Genomic DNA, 16,583 nt, shown 5'->3' with positions numbered 1-16,583 from the left:
TGCCTCCCATAATGCTCTCCTGGGTTTCTTTGCTATATCAGCCACAGTTTTAGCTTTACCCAGAGATTTAACCCATGAAGGCTCGACCCATGAAAAAATGGTAAGAAAAGTCCATGGTATATCTACCATTTAGTTTAAAAATATTATAATTTTCTGCTTCTGGGTATCTATTAGGGGACAGAAGATGAGTATCAGATTGTGTTCTACAGGATTTTGAGCAAAGTTTATACCATCAATTGAAGCAAAATGTCTCAGAAAATGTATGTGACAAATATGTCACGTCGGGCTTTTATGGGTTAAGGTCAGAAACTTATGCAGTGTCACTTTAAATTGTTTTAATTAATTAATCACTTTAATTCTGTGGTTGTTTTTAATGTTGAATTAGCTCCCAAAAATGAATCAAAAACTGTGATTTGATTGATCATTCACAATAGTTCATGAATGGTTTAGAGAAATCAAAAAAAAAATTTTTTTTTGGGGGGGGGCATGAATAACTTGTGTGAGTCTTTCATTTAGAATTGAATCTAACATTTGACAATATTTCATGTAACTTTATGGTCATGAGACACATCTTTGGCACTGGGTCTGGTTCCTCCGTAAAGACTTGTTCAGTTCCTGATCCACTGCTGTAGTCTTGTCCTTTTCTTTCAGCACTCCAGGTGAGACTTCCCATATGTCTTCATTTTGACTTCAATTCCAGCTCAAGTGAAAGGGATCGGAGCTGATGGATTACACCTCGGGGTCATGCATGACTTAGCATCTTGTTAGCTTCCTCTGCTAGCAGATGAAGTGGAACAGTGGCTGATTTTACACTCACATACAGATGAATGTGCTTGCAGCTCCTTCTGTTTTTGGATTTTTAGTTGTATTGGAAGGTAATAAAATCACACTAGTTATACGTTTTTGGAGGATTTAAATAGTAAAACAAAATAAAGATTGATTAATGATAATGTGGATGTAAACATTAAAGGTGGTTACTCATACTGCATACTGTCAACCTTGAAAAATGTTCCGTTTAAAACTGAAGGCAAATGTTTGTGTTGTCAGAATTACTGCAGCCATGAACACAGAAACTGAATTAAAATTAGGTGTGCTGGCCATATCAGTGCTTACAACCATCTCTGTCCTTTCCGATCATCTTGCAGAGTGTGTTGCCATCACTGCTCCAAAAACAATTAATTCATCTATTTTATACACAGTTTTCTGGGTTTCTGGGTTCATTGCTGTTAACATGTCACCACCCCTCGACGATGGAGGTTTCTGTCCTTTTGGGCAGGTGTAGATATTTTGTCCCAGCTGACTGTTGGATGTGATGATTGTGGCTTGTTTGTTAATTATGAACCTGAGAAGACCTAGCAGGGGGTTTTTCTGTAACCACTGATTATGATTGTTGTTGTGGTGTTAATGACATTCATCATTCCCACCAGGACGGATGAGTTGAGGTAACAGTTACTCTACAAAACAAGACATCCATCAATCTAAACTGACTTCATTTAAACAATTCATGTGGAAACTGGCCTACAATAAAGTGATAATGTGAAAGTTATGAGATATAAGTTTGATTTTGTTTTGACTCATGACCTTGGTAGCCAACAAAATTAAGTCATCCTGTAACATAGTAACAGTGTTTATTTATTTTATCCAAACCCCACAATATTTTCCTCAACCTAACCAGGGAACAGTATTACCTAACCCTAACCAAGTGCTTATGAAGCATAAACCAACCGTTCAGCTTCCAGCATCAAATGAAAGATATCATAAGAGTTAAAAATAAATAAATAAAAAGTTGGCAGGAACTATTTAAACTATTAAATTTTATTGATATAAAAAAAAACTCCATGAAAACCTCAAAAGTAAAAATGTCTCATTACAAAGTAGAGTTCAGGTTTGGAAGTTTCTATTGAGTTCGTCTAACACAATAAAATCTATGTTTTAATGACTGCAGCATTAAGGACAAGGCGATGAGCTTCTAGCCTCAGTGAAGACGTCAGGATAAATGGTGGAGGGAGGGTTGGCCACAATAAAGAGGAATCAGATTATCTGAATTAAATGCAGCAGATGGGGATGCGTGAGATGTGCTAGAGACTCCAAATAACCTTGTTGCAAATTCTCTGAAAAAAGAAAGAAAAAAATTAATAACCCTGTTGGAGTGGAACAAATATATTACTGTGCCACCAAGGACCCCTCCCTTGGCCCCCCAGATAATGACATTTCAGTGAGAGCAAATAAAATGGGTCAATTTTCAAACTCATTACAATGTCGGCTCTGAAAAGAAAGAAAAGGAAGCAGAAAGTGAGAGTAAAGAATATGAGACAAACGATGGAGGTGGCTTTGTGTTTATGTTTCACACACTCTGTGTGTGTTATGTATGCCTTGAGTGCACCTTTTTTATGTGTGTGCACATGCATTAACTCAGGCCAAAGCCAAACTGACAGACAGCTTCCCTCTGTGGAGCCCCTCAGTGTTTCTGATTGATCGTCATAATGCCGAGGTACAGCCGCTGTCCTTGGTGCCTATGCTAATCGCAGACTCATGCATATTTATGAGCTCCTTGGGAATCAACCAGCTAAATAAAGGATGAGGCCGCTGGCTTGGAGCTGCGTTCATCACCGACTCTGATTGATTAGAAGGAGGAAAAATCAGCCTGTAAAGACCTGTGGTTTCAGTTTTTCTTCAGCACAAGGATCATGATTGCTGCCTGTGCTTGTAGGAAACCTAACAAAAGGTAAAGATCAGACTACCTTAGATAGATGAGGTTCGTAGATTCATGTTTTTACATTTAGCACTGCTTTTATTGGGTGTGTCTGCTGCATTTCTTCAGATGTGTTTTTATTTTTATTTTTAGATTCTGTGTTCTTGTTACCTGTTTAATATTTCCAGATTCATTTCTACTACAATGCACCAAACTGAATATGGCCAGGAAGTGATGGATTTACTTAAACTGATTTGGTTTTAACTTCTCATTGATTGGTCCCCATATTTAAACCAGATGATGAACTTGCAGTTTTGGCTAAAAATACTAAACAAACTTTAACAATCCAAGCATGGGCACATAAAAAAAATATGATGGACCAGACTGGGATTCGTTTGAGTCCAATTCTTTTTTTTTTATTTAACTTCTGAAGATCCCCAACCTAATGTCATGAATCAGATTAAAACAAGCCTTTTTTATGTAGATACACTTAACACTAAAACTAGCAATAGTTTTGTGTTTAAATAATAAACATGTACAGGAGGCAGGAAACAAGCAGGAATATACAGAGTGTTTTCTTGAAACCCATCTTTAGAACAGTTGAAGTTTTACTGTTATAAAGTTGAATTACAGCCTGGTGTTTGTGGGGTTGGGTTCTCTTTGTGGTGCGGATGATGTTTCGTAACAAATTCCCCCACTGTCCTTCCTTTCCCTATTGAGTTTATTAAAAATAGTAAAATCTCATCTTGGGCATAAGTGCACACAGCTTATTCAGTACTTGGTTGAGCCAAACAGCTGGACAAATATGAGTTACTGCATGACGTGAAAGCAAACCAAACCAAAAGAAGGTGCAACATTCCTTCCCCAGCTAATCGAAAGGTGTCCCCTGGACTATTCTGGTGAGAATGTGAAATCTCACACCAGATGCAGTGTGAGGGATCTGTAACTGACCTTCATCTGTTTATGTTATATAAAATAGCTCAGTGGCCTTCAGACAGTCAGGTGCTTTTTTGTGCATCCAGAATATTTCTGTTATCTTTGATATTTTCCAGTGTGTTTAGTTTTTAGTTCAGCAGTCAATGTTTGCATATATTCAGCTCTCTTGGTCACTATAAAAAGTAACACCAAGAGGCAGTTTCACTTTCTGAGTCTAAATTGAGTACTGCATTAAAAAATGTCCTTATTTATACCCAAATGTAAAAAAAAACTTGATCATTAAGTGAAAGATTGAAGCCTTACACGATGTGTATTATAGGTACGAATAATGACAGCTTACTGCTGGAATACCTCAGATGTGTTGGAGCATTAGATTTCTCAGGTAAAATATTTAAATCTCAGTCGTATCAAACAGAGACAAGATTGCATTCAACATTTTGGTCCCTTTATTTCATGTTAACCACATTTCAAACAACTAAACAACCAATGGTAATGGCATCACCAGATCTAAACAGCACTTTGCTAGACAAATAATCAGCCGAATATTAATTATACAAAAGAAGTGTACAAATTCAGGACAAAAATCCAAAAGAAATAAACAGAAACAAAATGTTTTACATAAAGGGCCATGAACAAAGCAAATAAAATAAAGCTTCAATGAAAATAAAAAGGTTTCTGGCATTCACATTGTCTTCAGCACAGCACTGTTACTGTCTTTGTCTCAGTAGGTCCGAAAAAAAGCCTGACTGAACTCAAGCAAAAAGCATAATGCAAACACAGACTCAACAGTTTGCCACAACATTTTATACATGAATGTTGATTTGATTCTTCCTGTGAGCACTGAAGCAGAGCATTTAATCTTGGTCAAATTGTTTCACACTGCATGACGCTGAATCTCTGGATACACACATGACAGCTGACATGAGGATATATATATATTTTTTTTAAAAAGTAGTTCACAAGATGCTAGAATGAAAAAGTACATGCTTCTGGTTTATTCCTCCCCGCAGCTTTTAAATGGGACAGAAGAGGAAGATGATAACGAAGGTCTGCCTCACTTTGATGATTTTCATTAAGCACCTCCCTCCAAACATCTGAACTGTCTCACTGGGAATGAAATTTTCAGATGTGCACAATACACTGTGCTCGGCCGAAAGCAAATCTGAGGCTTTGTTTACAAATGAGAAGTAAATGTGACCCGTCTCCATCTCAGTCAGGCTGTTTTTAAAGATGGACGCCAGGCTCAGCAGACGGGTCAGATTTTCTCTGAAAACACTGCATGGTTTTATGGATCTGATGGAATCAAGGACACTTGACTGAGTTCATTTTTCTGATCAGTGTTACTAATATATGAATTTTTTTGGTGCCACATGTGTATGATAGAAATAGTAGAAAAATGTTTGCAAAGATTCTGGATGTGTCCATAACTACAGCTTTCAACATGCTAATGCTCAGAGTCGCACAGAAAACTGCATCTCATGGATCACATGGTTGCTTGGATTCGATATTGTCACCATGTTGCCTGAGGGAAGTTAAATAGGAAAATTGACACATTTATGGCCCGGCATGAGTTCAGATCATCCAAACTGCAACAGATATGGACCTGATATCATCTAGAGTAGTTAGTAGAAGGGGCATGTTGTAAAATAAAAACACTTAAAATGACAAATGCAGCTTTTCAGAGTTTTTAAATGGCCTTTAGTTGTTATGATCCTGGTGTTTGTTTGTTTGACTGTGGTTGTCTTTGTTATTTACAGAATGGGTGGATGCACACTAAGATTCTCACACAAAAAAAGACATTTGGCCTGAATTTAAGGTTTTTAAAGATTGTGATGCTGCATTTTTTTTCTTCTTTTTTCTTCGCATTTTGACAGAGCAGCTGTTTTTTATTCAAAAAGAAAAACTGCCAGAAAACGTCAACGATTTTATCTTGTTGCAGTTGTAAATCATGAGCATTAACATTTACCTGGATTAGAGGCACTGACTGCAAGATTTTTTTATTCGATCCACCAAGGAAATCTTGGAGTGTGCATCCAGCCTTGAGAGGGAGACAACATTCAAGGCGTAGAATAGATCTGAAAAGGAAATACTGTACAGTAGTCACATCACGGCTTGGCAGAGAAAACGAAAGAGGGGGAAAAAAAAGGTGCTTCTTTTAAACATCTGATTTACTTTTTTCAACATGTCATTTTTTTCTTTGTACAAGTGTGTAAAGTCCTCTGTCTGCAGAAGAAAACACACAAAAATCCCCAGTGTGTTTGTTGCTTTTCTGTATTTCTTTTCTGTACAGGTTGTGTGTGTGTGTGTGTGTGTGTGTGTGTGTGTGTGTGTGTGTGTTGTCGCAGGCACACGTATAGGTTTGACACTCTCACACAGTCACAGGTAGGATCAGGTCAAAGCAAAGCAGTTTTGCTCTTTATGTGTCCCGGTGTGGTTAAGAACGACCGCGGAGAGGTTCGCCCCGCGGTCCAATCAGAAGGAGTTGAGCGCCTCCAGAGCCACTTCGTAGCAGAACTTGTACTGTTCCTGTGCAGGAGCAAAACGAAAAGAAGAAAAGGCTTGTTATTACGATAATTGTTTAAAAACATCATCTCTTCTATTCTTTGAAATGTTCAACTCTCAATTCAAGCACAGATTGAATCTGAAAAAGGCACAAATAAATAATTATTAAGCATATGGGATTAGTAACTGCCTTGCACAGCCTCTGGCTAGCGGACATTGTGGCTAGCAACAGTTTAAGGAGAAACAAAGTTCAAAGACCTTCTTTGGTTGTTAAAATCTCCTGTTTGTGAGCACTTTGGATTCCCAGTGAAGTGTGTAAATAAACAAAGACACGTGGATGAGATGAAAGCAGTCTGCTGGTCTTGTGTTGAACTGTGTTCCTCTATCGAGATCTGTTCTTCCCTATAGCCCCGCCCCCTTCACTCTCACTGAAAACTCGGTCTGGATGAACTCTGCCCGAACCACAAAATCACTGTGGAATGCATGAAGGCCTGATTTTTTTTTTTTTTTTTTTTTTTTTTCCTCACAGCCTTTAAATAGTTTTCATTTTAAAGAGCCATAAAAAGTCATTTTTTATGTTTATATTTTCTGACAACTTTTATTTTTAACAATAACAAATCCTGTAAAGTAAATAAAACATAACATGCTTGAAGAGTTTTTAGTTTGAACACATTGATCTGAAAATGTGTTTATTTAAACAACTGTTTTATTTAACAAAACATGTCATGGCCTTGCAACTAATCATGTTACTTTACCTTTTAAAGCACACATGCAATTCAAGTCATACTTTTAAAAGAAAACTGATGGAAAAATCTTGTAGATTGATTATTGATGATGTTGTGACCATCTGTGAGAGACACAGATGGTAATTTAATGATTGTGACCAGAACTGGTTTTACAGAACACTGTTATCTTTGGTGCCCCTCTGGGAGTGAATACAATTGTAAAACACATCAAAGGACCATATTGCCTTCTTCTGTGGCCGGTGAACGTCAACCTCACTCCAGGGGTCCAGCACCAGGGGAAGAGAGACACCTGTTCCCAGGGGGGATGGGGAATTTAAACCATGTGTCCTGAGCTAGGAGCCAGTTTAACATTATCTGGCAACCAGTGTGTTCAAACTCTGTGTGGACTCCTGCAGTTGCAGAAAACAGCTGAGTGTCATTGAGAATTTTTCTAACTGTAGTGTATTAAATTAATATTTGTACACGTTTGAGTGAATGATCTTTATTTTGCTCTTAAAACATCCCTCTCTCCCTTATATGATGTGCAGATACTGTCCAGGTGTGTATTGCAAAGGGGATCAAAATGACCCCTTGGTGGTTCCAGTGCTGAGACATCAGACACTTATTTGCATCTAGATGTTTACTAGCAGCTGTACGCTGCTGAGTTTACAAAGCGTACCGGTGTAACTTGGACAGTTGTAAGCTTTGGTATTATTTCTTCTTCATCTAATACAAACCAGCAGGGAGTGAAAGTCTGTCTGAGCTTGTCTGACAGTCTTCATAAAAAGGCCATTTGGGCATAATTACATTCAGGTCAACATCTACCTCTGTCTGTAGGCCATCTGCCTGCTCTGTGTGCCCCACTTTTTGAACTGTGGTTTAGTTTCCAAAAGAAATGATTATTCTAAACTGTGACATGACAGTCCTGGATTTAAGATGTAAAAGATTTTCTTTTTGCCTTGAAACACTTTATAAAGTAAATAGATTTCATGTATTCCTATTTGTGGGACCAAATCAAAGGCTTCACACTGCAGGCTGGAGTGACCCAAATCCGATATTTTTGCCCCTATGCGACCTGCATCTGATCTTTTCATGACAGTCTGAACGACACAGATCCTATTTTTTCAAATGCGACCCAGGACACTTGGATATGTGGTCCTAAATCCGATACGTATCTGATCTTTTGCCATGCGACTTCAGTCTGAACGGCCAGGTCGCATTAATCCGACCTACACGTCATACACATCATTGTTTATAAACTCTTACCTGTAAAGGCGCTCACATCACTCTCCCATCACTCCTGACTGCAACTCTTTTGGTGCGCATAAGGTTCATACCGGAGATCACACACAAGTCGCACTTAATTGGAAATGTGAACGGACTCTCAAAAAAATCGGATTTCACAAAAAAATCTGAATTGAGCATTATGCCCTGCAGTGTGAACCTAGCCAAAGCAAGGGAATTTTTTCAGAAAGCTGATGGGATAAATTCACTCGAATATGTAAAGCTGCCACAGAGTTATATCACTGAAACTGCACAATTATCAGTTAGTGATTATATCTTTTACTGAATGTAAAAATGTTGGTTAATATAACAAACATGATGCTTACAGGGACATGCAACCTTCCAGTTAACTGACCACATCTCTGCTTCTTTTATTACCAAGAGGGTTTAGATGTAAATTAAGGAAGTAAATGAATGTTTACTGAATCATCAGGACATCCTGTGTGTGTGTGTCTGTGTGTGTGTGTGTGTGTGTGTGTGTGGGTGTGTGTGTGCTGTGACTCTTACCATCGTCTCCACCATGTTTGTCTTGTTGTTCCTCAGTGTTTTGACAGTGTGGAAAACGTCCACGATGTTCTGCTGTTGGATCATCTCGTTGATGCTGCAGATGGCACAAAACGTTCCAGAACGTCCCCCACCGGTGCTGCAGGAGAGGGACACAAAGAATCTCCATCAACAGTCATTATCAGAACGTCAACCAGTAAATGACATGATTACAGAGGAGGAAAGAATAAAAACTCCTTTAAATGAAGAAGTTTAGTTCATCTGTGTAAATAAATTAGCTGAAATATTCAAAGAAAAGAAATCTCACCGAAGCATAAGAAAGTTACCTATGGGCTTTTTAGAGAAAATATTTATTATTTCATTCTGCTTCATTCTCACCACACAGATCTGTAATTATACTTGCCACCACCTGCAAGACTCATTCACGGGCTATAACCAAGCTAACACCTGTCAATCGCCCCGCATTGACAAAGCAGTGGCTGCCATGTTATCAAGTTGTCCAAATCCTGGTACAATTTCCATCTCTGTAAGGTCTACCCAGTATGTAGAGTGTTGTGTTATCTGATAAAGAGAACGACCCAAACGGCTTCTCAAACACTGTTTTTCTCAGTTTAATCAGCTGTTGCTGTTAAAAATGTGAAGATTACATCAGCCATGCTGATGGTAACCAAATTTAACAATGCTGCCTGTTTCTCAGTTTTATTTATCTGCTTTACTCCACAGTACTTCACATGGGAGTGTCCACTGGCAGGTTCATTCCCATTGGCGAGGAAGTCTTTGATTGACAGCTCAGTGCCCCAGATGTTGCTTTATTGTAGAAAACAAACTTTCCAGCTTCGTTTTGATCAACTCCACACAACAGATTCAAATAGTGAGCATTGATGATATATTTGATCTCTTCAGAGACACTTTTAATAAAGCCAAGTTTTATGATGTCATCTGTGTCAGAGGTCCCCAACCCTGGTCCTCTAGGCCCACTATCCTGTAGGTCTTGTTTATTAATTATTTGTGGTTATAAAAAAAATGTAATATACCATTGTATTTTATTCAGTTTCGGTCTTTTTTTTTTATTATTATTAATTTTCTTTGCTTATTTTTTATTGTAATCATTTTGTTTTTATATAATTGTAAATAAATACAGGAACTTTTGATTAACAAGGGGTTAACAAAAGCTGTTATGACATGAACTTCCTTATCAAACATTTGTTCCCTCTGTACACAAGCAGTTACTCAGCTACTAAATCTATACAGGCATAAAACAAACAAAAAAAAACTTACATTATAAAACCAAAATATCAGATCAATACTGATCATTTAAACTCACTTAAAGTTCTTTCACACTACATGAAACATTCATTAATGGACACTTTAGAAGGCAACGTGGGGATTCAGTTTCTTTCCCAAGGACAAGTCATCTCTGAGGGAGTCAGGAATTGATCCACTGACTGCTCTTCCACCTGAGCTACAGCTGCCCGTTTGTCCAGGGCACTGATCAGTCAAAAAAGGCCAATCAAAACAAATAGCTTATTATTTGTGCCAGGAGGAAACAAAAACTACGGTCAAACAAACAAAAGACCAATATTTTATAAAACCAAATAAATTAGTAAAACATGATTTTATAATTCCTGTTTAGAAATAGATCTAATACCACACTGCTCAAGCTTGGTTGAAGTCATCTTTAAAAGAAGACAATGCTGTCAGGAACTCTACTCGGTCTTTAGTCTAAAGTTTGGGAGCTAAATGAAGGTATCAATGCAGACGTTGCAGCAGTAAAAGATAAAAATATTGAGTAGCTTTTAGTAGTTCTAATCTTTCAGTGTTTCCTATAAATTAGGACACTTTAAAGACAGTACAGAAATCTTGCCTTTTACTCAGTGGTGTGCCCTCTATCGACGGCTAATTCAGCATCCATCTCGCATCATTCTGTAAGCTCTCTCCAGACAGTGAAATTCAGTTTTATATTTATAATAGTCTTATCTCTTCTCTTGTTCTGTCCCTTTATTTCTTTCTTTTCCTGTCTTCTTCTGATAATGTCCTCTTATGTTTTTTTCTTTTAATCTGCCACAGTGTGCATTCAGAATGTCCAGATATCCGTTTGCTAAAACGTAAAGTAAAACTCAGCTGCAACGTCACGCAGCATCCCGGAAGAAGAAGTTGTATAGTGCAGTTGTCACTGTGCAATCAAACAAGTCTAGAAGACAGAGTTTTAAGGTTGGAAATTTATGCAATGCATCTTTAATGTTGCACAAAAAGTAGATAGTCTAATTGTTGAGGTTACTTTGGCCTTGTGTTTCAGATGGCTCATTCATCATTAAAACAGCTGCTGAATATTTTCTTTATTCAGACTGAATCAAACATTCAGGTACTCAGAGGTGAAGCTGCCACAAAAATATCCTTCTACTCTGGGCATTAGCAGTGGCAGCACGGCTGCCGTCACCGTCCAGCCTGCTTGCATATCATCACATTAACTTTCTTTTTGAGGTCTACAATTTATTGCTTTCAAAGTGAAACATGAGTGTTAAATAAACAAAGAACATATTTGTTATTCTGCTTCCACTGCAGTAATGCACTTTTTTTTTATTGGCCACAGCACCTCAGGTTGTCTCTGGCTTTGGATTTTATTATTTGAGACTAAATTTAAGATGCTAAGGTATTCCCGATGCATTTCTTCTCTGACTTCATGTTTGTAATTTTTTTTAATTTTTTCCCCCTTGGCATCAAAAACTTGCACCTATGTGAGGATGGAAAAAGAAGTGAGAGAAAATACATTTTACATCAGTGCTGTCAAATAAATCTAAGGGCTAAAATACATTAATACTATGAAGCTAATTACTGACACCAACAAACTCAATAAAATCAGAACAGGTCAAGACTCATGTGGTAGAGTCAAGGCAACTGAATAACTCACAGTTCGTCAGGAAATGTAAGACAGCATATCATCTGCATCCATATTTACACTGCAAGTTAGGTCTGACTGATAATTTAAGGTCTTCAACAAATCTCCAGAACTACGTATAGACAGTCAGAGCTCATGTTCACAGCAAGCTTTAAGTGTCATGGTTCACGCTTCTTCACATCTCCGACTTCCGCATGACCTTATTTGGAACACCATCACCAGCAGCTGTTAGGACGGCACAGCTGGAAGACATCAGCCTCATCACACCTCCGGCATATAAGCTCCAGACAGACATCCAGTCATCGCTGGATTATACTACTCACTGTGGTAACCAGTCGAGCTCGCAGTATTATTGTTTGTCTGCCCGCTCCATCCCGTCCTCAAAGCGAACTCATCGAATCATCCCTAACAATAAAGTGTTCTTTGTTTTTCCCTGTGCTTCAGTCTCCTTGGATCCCCACACCAAACCTTGACATTAAGATTTAAACAGAGGTTGAAAAATCAAGTACACAACCATGTCTTTTATGGAAGGGGAAATTCTCTGATTGATTTCATTTTATTTCATGTTTTTGTGACAAACTGAAGCCACGTTTATTCCAGAAATGAGCTGTGTCATGCTGAGAGAATTTCAGCTGCTTGATGGGATGAAACTGCTGCCTTTTTGTAGCCCTACTTCATTTTAAATGTGTACCTATGGAAGCCATAATAAACAGCACAAACCAGTGGTTGCATAAAGAGTGCTGCTACCCGCTGGTCTCTAAAAGGTTCTCGCAGTCTTATTTGCTGAACTTGAGACATGTGCTCAGCATTTAAATACCCATCAAGCTCAACCTCCAGGACATGTGAGGAGCAGGAAAATAATCCATTTTCAGCCTACACTCATTGAACCATCATGTTTCTCTTTATCGCTGGTATTACTGAGTCTGTGAAATCAATATCTGGGGTTGATTAGTCAGTGTAGCTGTCTTTAGCCAGAAGCAGATAAAGCTTACATGGCTGTCTCTCACTTTTACTGAGGCTGGTTATAACGACTAGATAATTTTTGTTTTATGCATTCACCTGTCAAGCCAACAGGTTTTTACAGTTAAACTCATCACTGTGTGAACAAACATGCTGATACTTCCAAATAATTAAAAATTATATTTGTTTTTCTGACTATAGTGAACGTCAAGTAATGTGTGTACTTCCTCTGAGCTCCAGAGATGTGGCTGAGGTAATGTTTGAAGTGCATGTGTATGTGTATGTGTGTGTGTGTGTGTATTATTCTTAGGAAGTTCCCTGTAATATCCTTTCTATAGATTTTACAGCCTTTGTTTCCCTCCCTCATTATCAGCCTCATTTCTTCTGCTCAAACAAGAGTTATATGATGCTGAGGAGTGATGGTGCAGATGGTTTCCACTACATATAAATGGATATAATCAATGTAAATTAAAACTGGACATCTGCACAAAAACATTCTTTAGATATTGCTCCCTTCTCACGGTCTGTTTTAAAGCACTGTACAACAAAAGGCATAATATCTGAAATTTACAACCTATTCATGCATGGGTCCCCTGAATTCTCTAAAGCTAAACTTCAAGTGTAGAGAGAGGATTTACAGCAAGATCTTACATCTGCTGAGTTGGAAGATGCTTGTAAGAATCATCATACAGCAAACGCTCATCCCAGGCTTACTGAATAAACAGTGTTGTTTGAGTTGATCCAGTTTTATCAGGCGTACGACTGCATAATAACTTACAGGCAGTGCACCACAGTCCTCCCGTCTCCTCCGTCATACTGTTCCTGCCACTTAGCCAACCTCCTGACCAACTGAAGGATAGAGCGCTTAGAAAGAGGCGTGTCCCTGTAGGCTGGCCAGCCAATGAACTGGAAGTGCTGCACCAGGCGGTAACCATCTTGTGGCTGAGGAGAAAAGATCACAACATCACCCAACATTTCCATGGGGTGCTTACTAAAGCTTGTCAGGACTAAGACCAACAATGACTGACACCACCTCTTTGGAAAAGCAGTGAACCCAGTTTAAAGTGGGAGGAAACAAACAAGATGACAAGTGTTGGATGAAGACTGCCGGCTTTTCAGAGGTGGTCTCATTTGTTGCGGCATGGTTTTGGACCTCAATTAGCTTTTGTTTTTGAAAAAAATGTCTCTTGAAAACAAATAGGATTGGATTCAACTCATCGCTTATAATGTTTAATTCAATTTCATGGCAGACATGGTGTGTTTTCCGTCTGGCCCATGGCAGTTGGAATCCCCCATAAGAAAGCCAAACCCTGCCATCACTGTCAGCCTGATTTCCTGCTACGTTTGCATCCCTCCTTCTTCTCTCTAACAACACCATTTCATTTTTTGTGTTTCTATTTCTATTCTGTTGTTTTTTTCCTTCATTACCTTTTTTAAAACTTCCCCTTTATATTTATCTGTCTCAGACTGTTTTCTATCCCTCCCTTTTCCCTTCTCATTTGACGGCTTCGTGGTTGGTGGTTCAGACTCAGCTAGCTTGGAGCTGCTCTCAGAGTGAGATGTGCTGTTATGGCAATGATATGAGCCATTTCACACTACACTGATGATGTGTTTGAAAGAGACAGACAGAGTATAGAGAGGTGGTGGGGGCACAGTTCACTCAGTGCTGTAGGGGCTTGCAGACGATAAGGCACCGCTGGAGTTTTACTGTCATGGATGGGTGAAAAATGAGATGAGGAAGGAGTAACTAGAGGAGGTGAGAGGGTAGGAAAGGAAGGAAGGGAGGGGCAAGAGGGGAAGGTTGAGAAGAGAAGGAAGTGAAAAGGTCTTCTCACAACAGTCAGACAAGTGAAATGTGTGTTCAATGTCAATAATGACACTGACAGTGATCAGCAGCGTGATGAGGAGAAAATATAAATATCTGTTTTGTAAGTTTAACTTCTATTAGATTGTGTCTTTCCCTGTAAACTACCACCAGACAAACTCTCCATTAAGTACCATGTGGACTCCTACTGTACCTGTGCCACACATTTAACCTGCCTTCAGGTCAAAACTATCTTAAAACCAAGTGAAGTGGTGTGAACTGTAAAAGAGCTGCTTTAAATATAGACAACAGAGTCCTGATCTGTTAAGCAATACTTTCACATTTTAAACCTGTAACCTGTAACCTTTGTTAAATTGTTAAAATTGTACAAGAGAGGTCAAAACTGAATACCCTGGCCATGTTGCAGATCCTGAAGATTCGGTTGATGATGTCCTCATCAATGTCTGCTGATATGAACTCCACTTGAATTGGACCGTAGCAGCACGAGTTTTTCTCTGGCCAGTACTGCATACATAACTAAACAGATCAGAGAGGAAGATAAACAAGCAATTCTGACAGGTTTTAACAACTACTTTTAAATTTAATTTATTTAAAATTGACATAAGAGTGTTAACACATTTCATCCAGGACCAAAATGAGACACAAGCTGAGAATTTGCACCTAACTCTCTGTAACATAGAATAGATGAATCAGCTATATGTGATGCTACAAAATTGTGTTACAACTTCTCTTTAAAAGCAAGTCGCTCAAAGATAGCGTAGCTTTTATGTCAGACATCACAGGAAACAACACAGGGTTTATCTTTAGCATTACAATTCTCTGGTCATCACATTTAAGAAAAGTAACTGATTCAGAAACATAGAAGATGTTGGTGTGTGCACATACCTGCGCTGCATCCATCTCATTCAGCATTACGATGGAGGAGCAGTTGTAGTCGAACACAAGCCTCCAGAAGTCACCCATGGTGTTTGGCAAAGGATGCTGGGTGACAATGAAGGCAGCTGGCTGTTTGTGGCTCTATAAGGTTAAAATGGACCAGAAGTGAACAAGTATGAGATTTAAAATGTAGTAAAATTAAGATAAAGAGTCAGGGAGATGAAGAAAACCCATTCAAAGATAAACTTACATCCATCAGTGCAGCATTGATGTAGTTGGAGCTCTCTCCATCCACAGATATGAGGAAAGGGAGGCATCGGTCTGCTGGTAGAACATCCATACTACGGTTCTTATCGTGGTTTCGGGGTAGCAAACCCACGCTGCAGTCCTCTGGACGGACTCTTGGGGTAACGATGTTAAGGGTCTGATTGATAGAAAAACACGTTATTAAAACCACTTTAGAAAGTAGAGCAAAGAATTGGCTGAAACCTTCAGACAGTTTAGACCAACTGTCACATGATGTACTGACCCTGGAAAAAAGCTGATGTTTAATTCAGTTTAGTTTAATTTCAGAGTACAGGGTTAGAGTTGGGGTAAATGTGTGTGCACTCACCTGGAACTCATCTTTGATCTGGCTGGAGTTGGTCTGTGGGTCCAGCCGGCTGATGTTGTAGTAAATAGCTCTGAACTCACATACTGGTATGGCTGTGTTCCCACATAGACACGCCTCCAATATGGCATCATGAACAAAGACATACTGCTCCTGCAATATATAAATATATATGCTATAAACACAGTTTACCATGTGCAGTATTGATGGTTACATAATTCTTCATGGTTACATGGTTTTGGCTACATGACAAAGAATACGGTCACTGTCTGGGTTTAAATGATTTTATGTGTACATTCCTGACTGGACTGTATTTAAAAGTTGCACATTTTGTTGGTTTGTCATTCAGAATAGATCGATAAGCTTCTGTTTCTTTCCTGCTCTCTTTGTCCTGATTCACTTTGGTCTAAGAGAGTGAGACATAGTTAAAAATATTTACACGAGCGGCAAAGATGTGGTCTCTCCAGCATCTGTCAGGATGTCCAGCCGCCTGCTTGCAACAAAAACTGCTGCTGTTTGTGCGTAATGTTGTTTCAGTTAATACCTGCCTTTTAAACATGCTAAATATAGGCGCAAAAACAGTCAGTGCAATCAGTTTCATGTTCGGTAAACCACATTGCGTGTGCTACGTTGATCTATTTGCATCTGATCCTGAGCATTTTGAAATGTGCATTTTGCATATTCATCAAGGGCAAATGTGCTAAATGGATAATTCACAATATTTTGTCAGTTTAACAGACGCAACCCTCCGTTCATCCGGTTAATAAATCAAC

General features: G+C 38.7%; 1 protein-coding gene across 12 annotated transcripts in view; it reads right to left on the bottom strand.

The window, feature by feature from the left end:
• Positions 1-5,950: 5,950 nt before the first annotated feature.
• Positions 5,951-16,583, bottom strand: part of ptprt (protein tyrosine phosphatase receptor type T) — a 360,770-nt gene continuing 350,137 nt past the window's right edge. For all 12 annotated transcript variants that reach the window (XM_041980879.1, XM_041980882.1, XM_041980880.1 and 9 more), the window contains 7 exons: positions 15,814-15,963; positions 15,451-15,624; positions 15,210-15,341; positions 14,715-14,840; positions 13,278-13,441; positions 8,647-8,782; positions 5,951-6,154 (listed from right to left, as the gene is read on the bottom strand). In XM_041980879.1, coding sequence (XP_041836813.1) covers positions 6,101-6,154; positions 8,647-8,782; positions 13,278-13,441; positions 14,715-14,840; positions 15,210-15,341; positions 15,451-15,624; positions 15,814-15,963 — 936 coding nt within the window. In that variant the 3' untranslated portion in view covers positions 5,951-6,100. The remainder of the gene's footprint in view (positions 6,155-8,646; positions 8,783-13,277; positions 13,442-14,714; positions 14,841-15,209; positions 15,342-15,450; positions 15,625-15,813; positions 15,964-16,583) is intronic.

Source organism: Melanotaenia boesemani, chromosome 3 (assembly GCF_017639745.1).
Source record: "Melanotaenia boesemani isolate fMelBoe1 chromosome 3, fMelBoe1.pri, whole genome shotgun sequence".
Classification (NCBI taxonomy): domain Eukaryota; kingdom Metazoa; phylum Chordata; class Actinopteri; order Atheriniformes; family Melanotaeniidae; genus Melanotaenia; species Melanotaenia boesemani.
The sequence above is the reverse complement of the archived record's forward strand: the minus strand, read 5'-3'. Positions and strand labels throughout refer to the sequence as shown.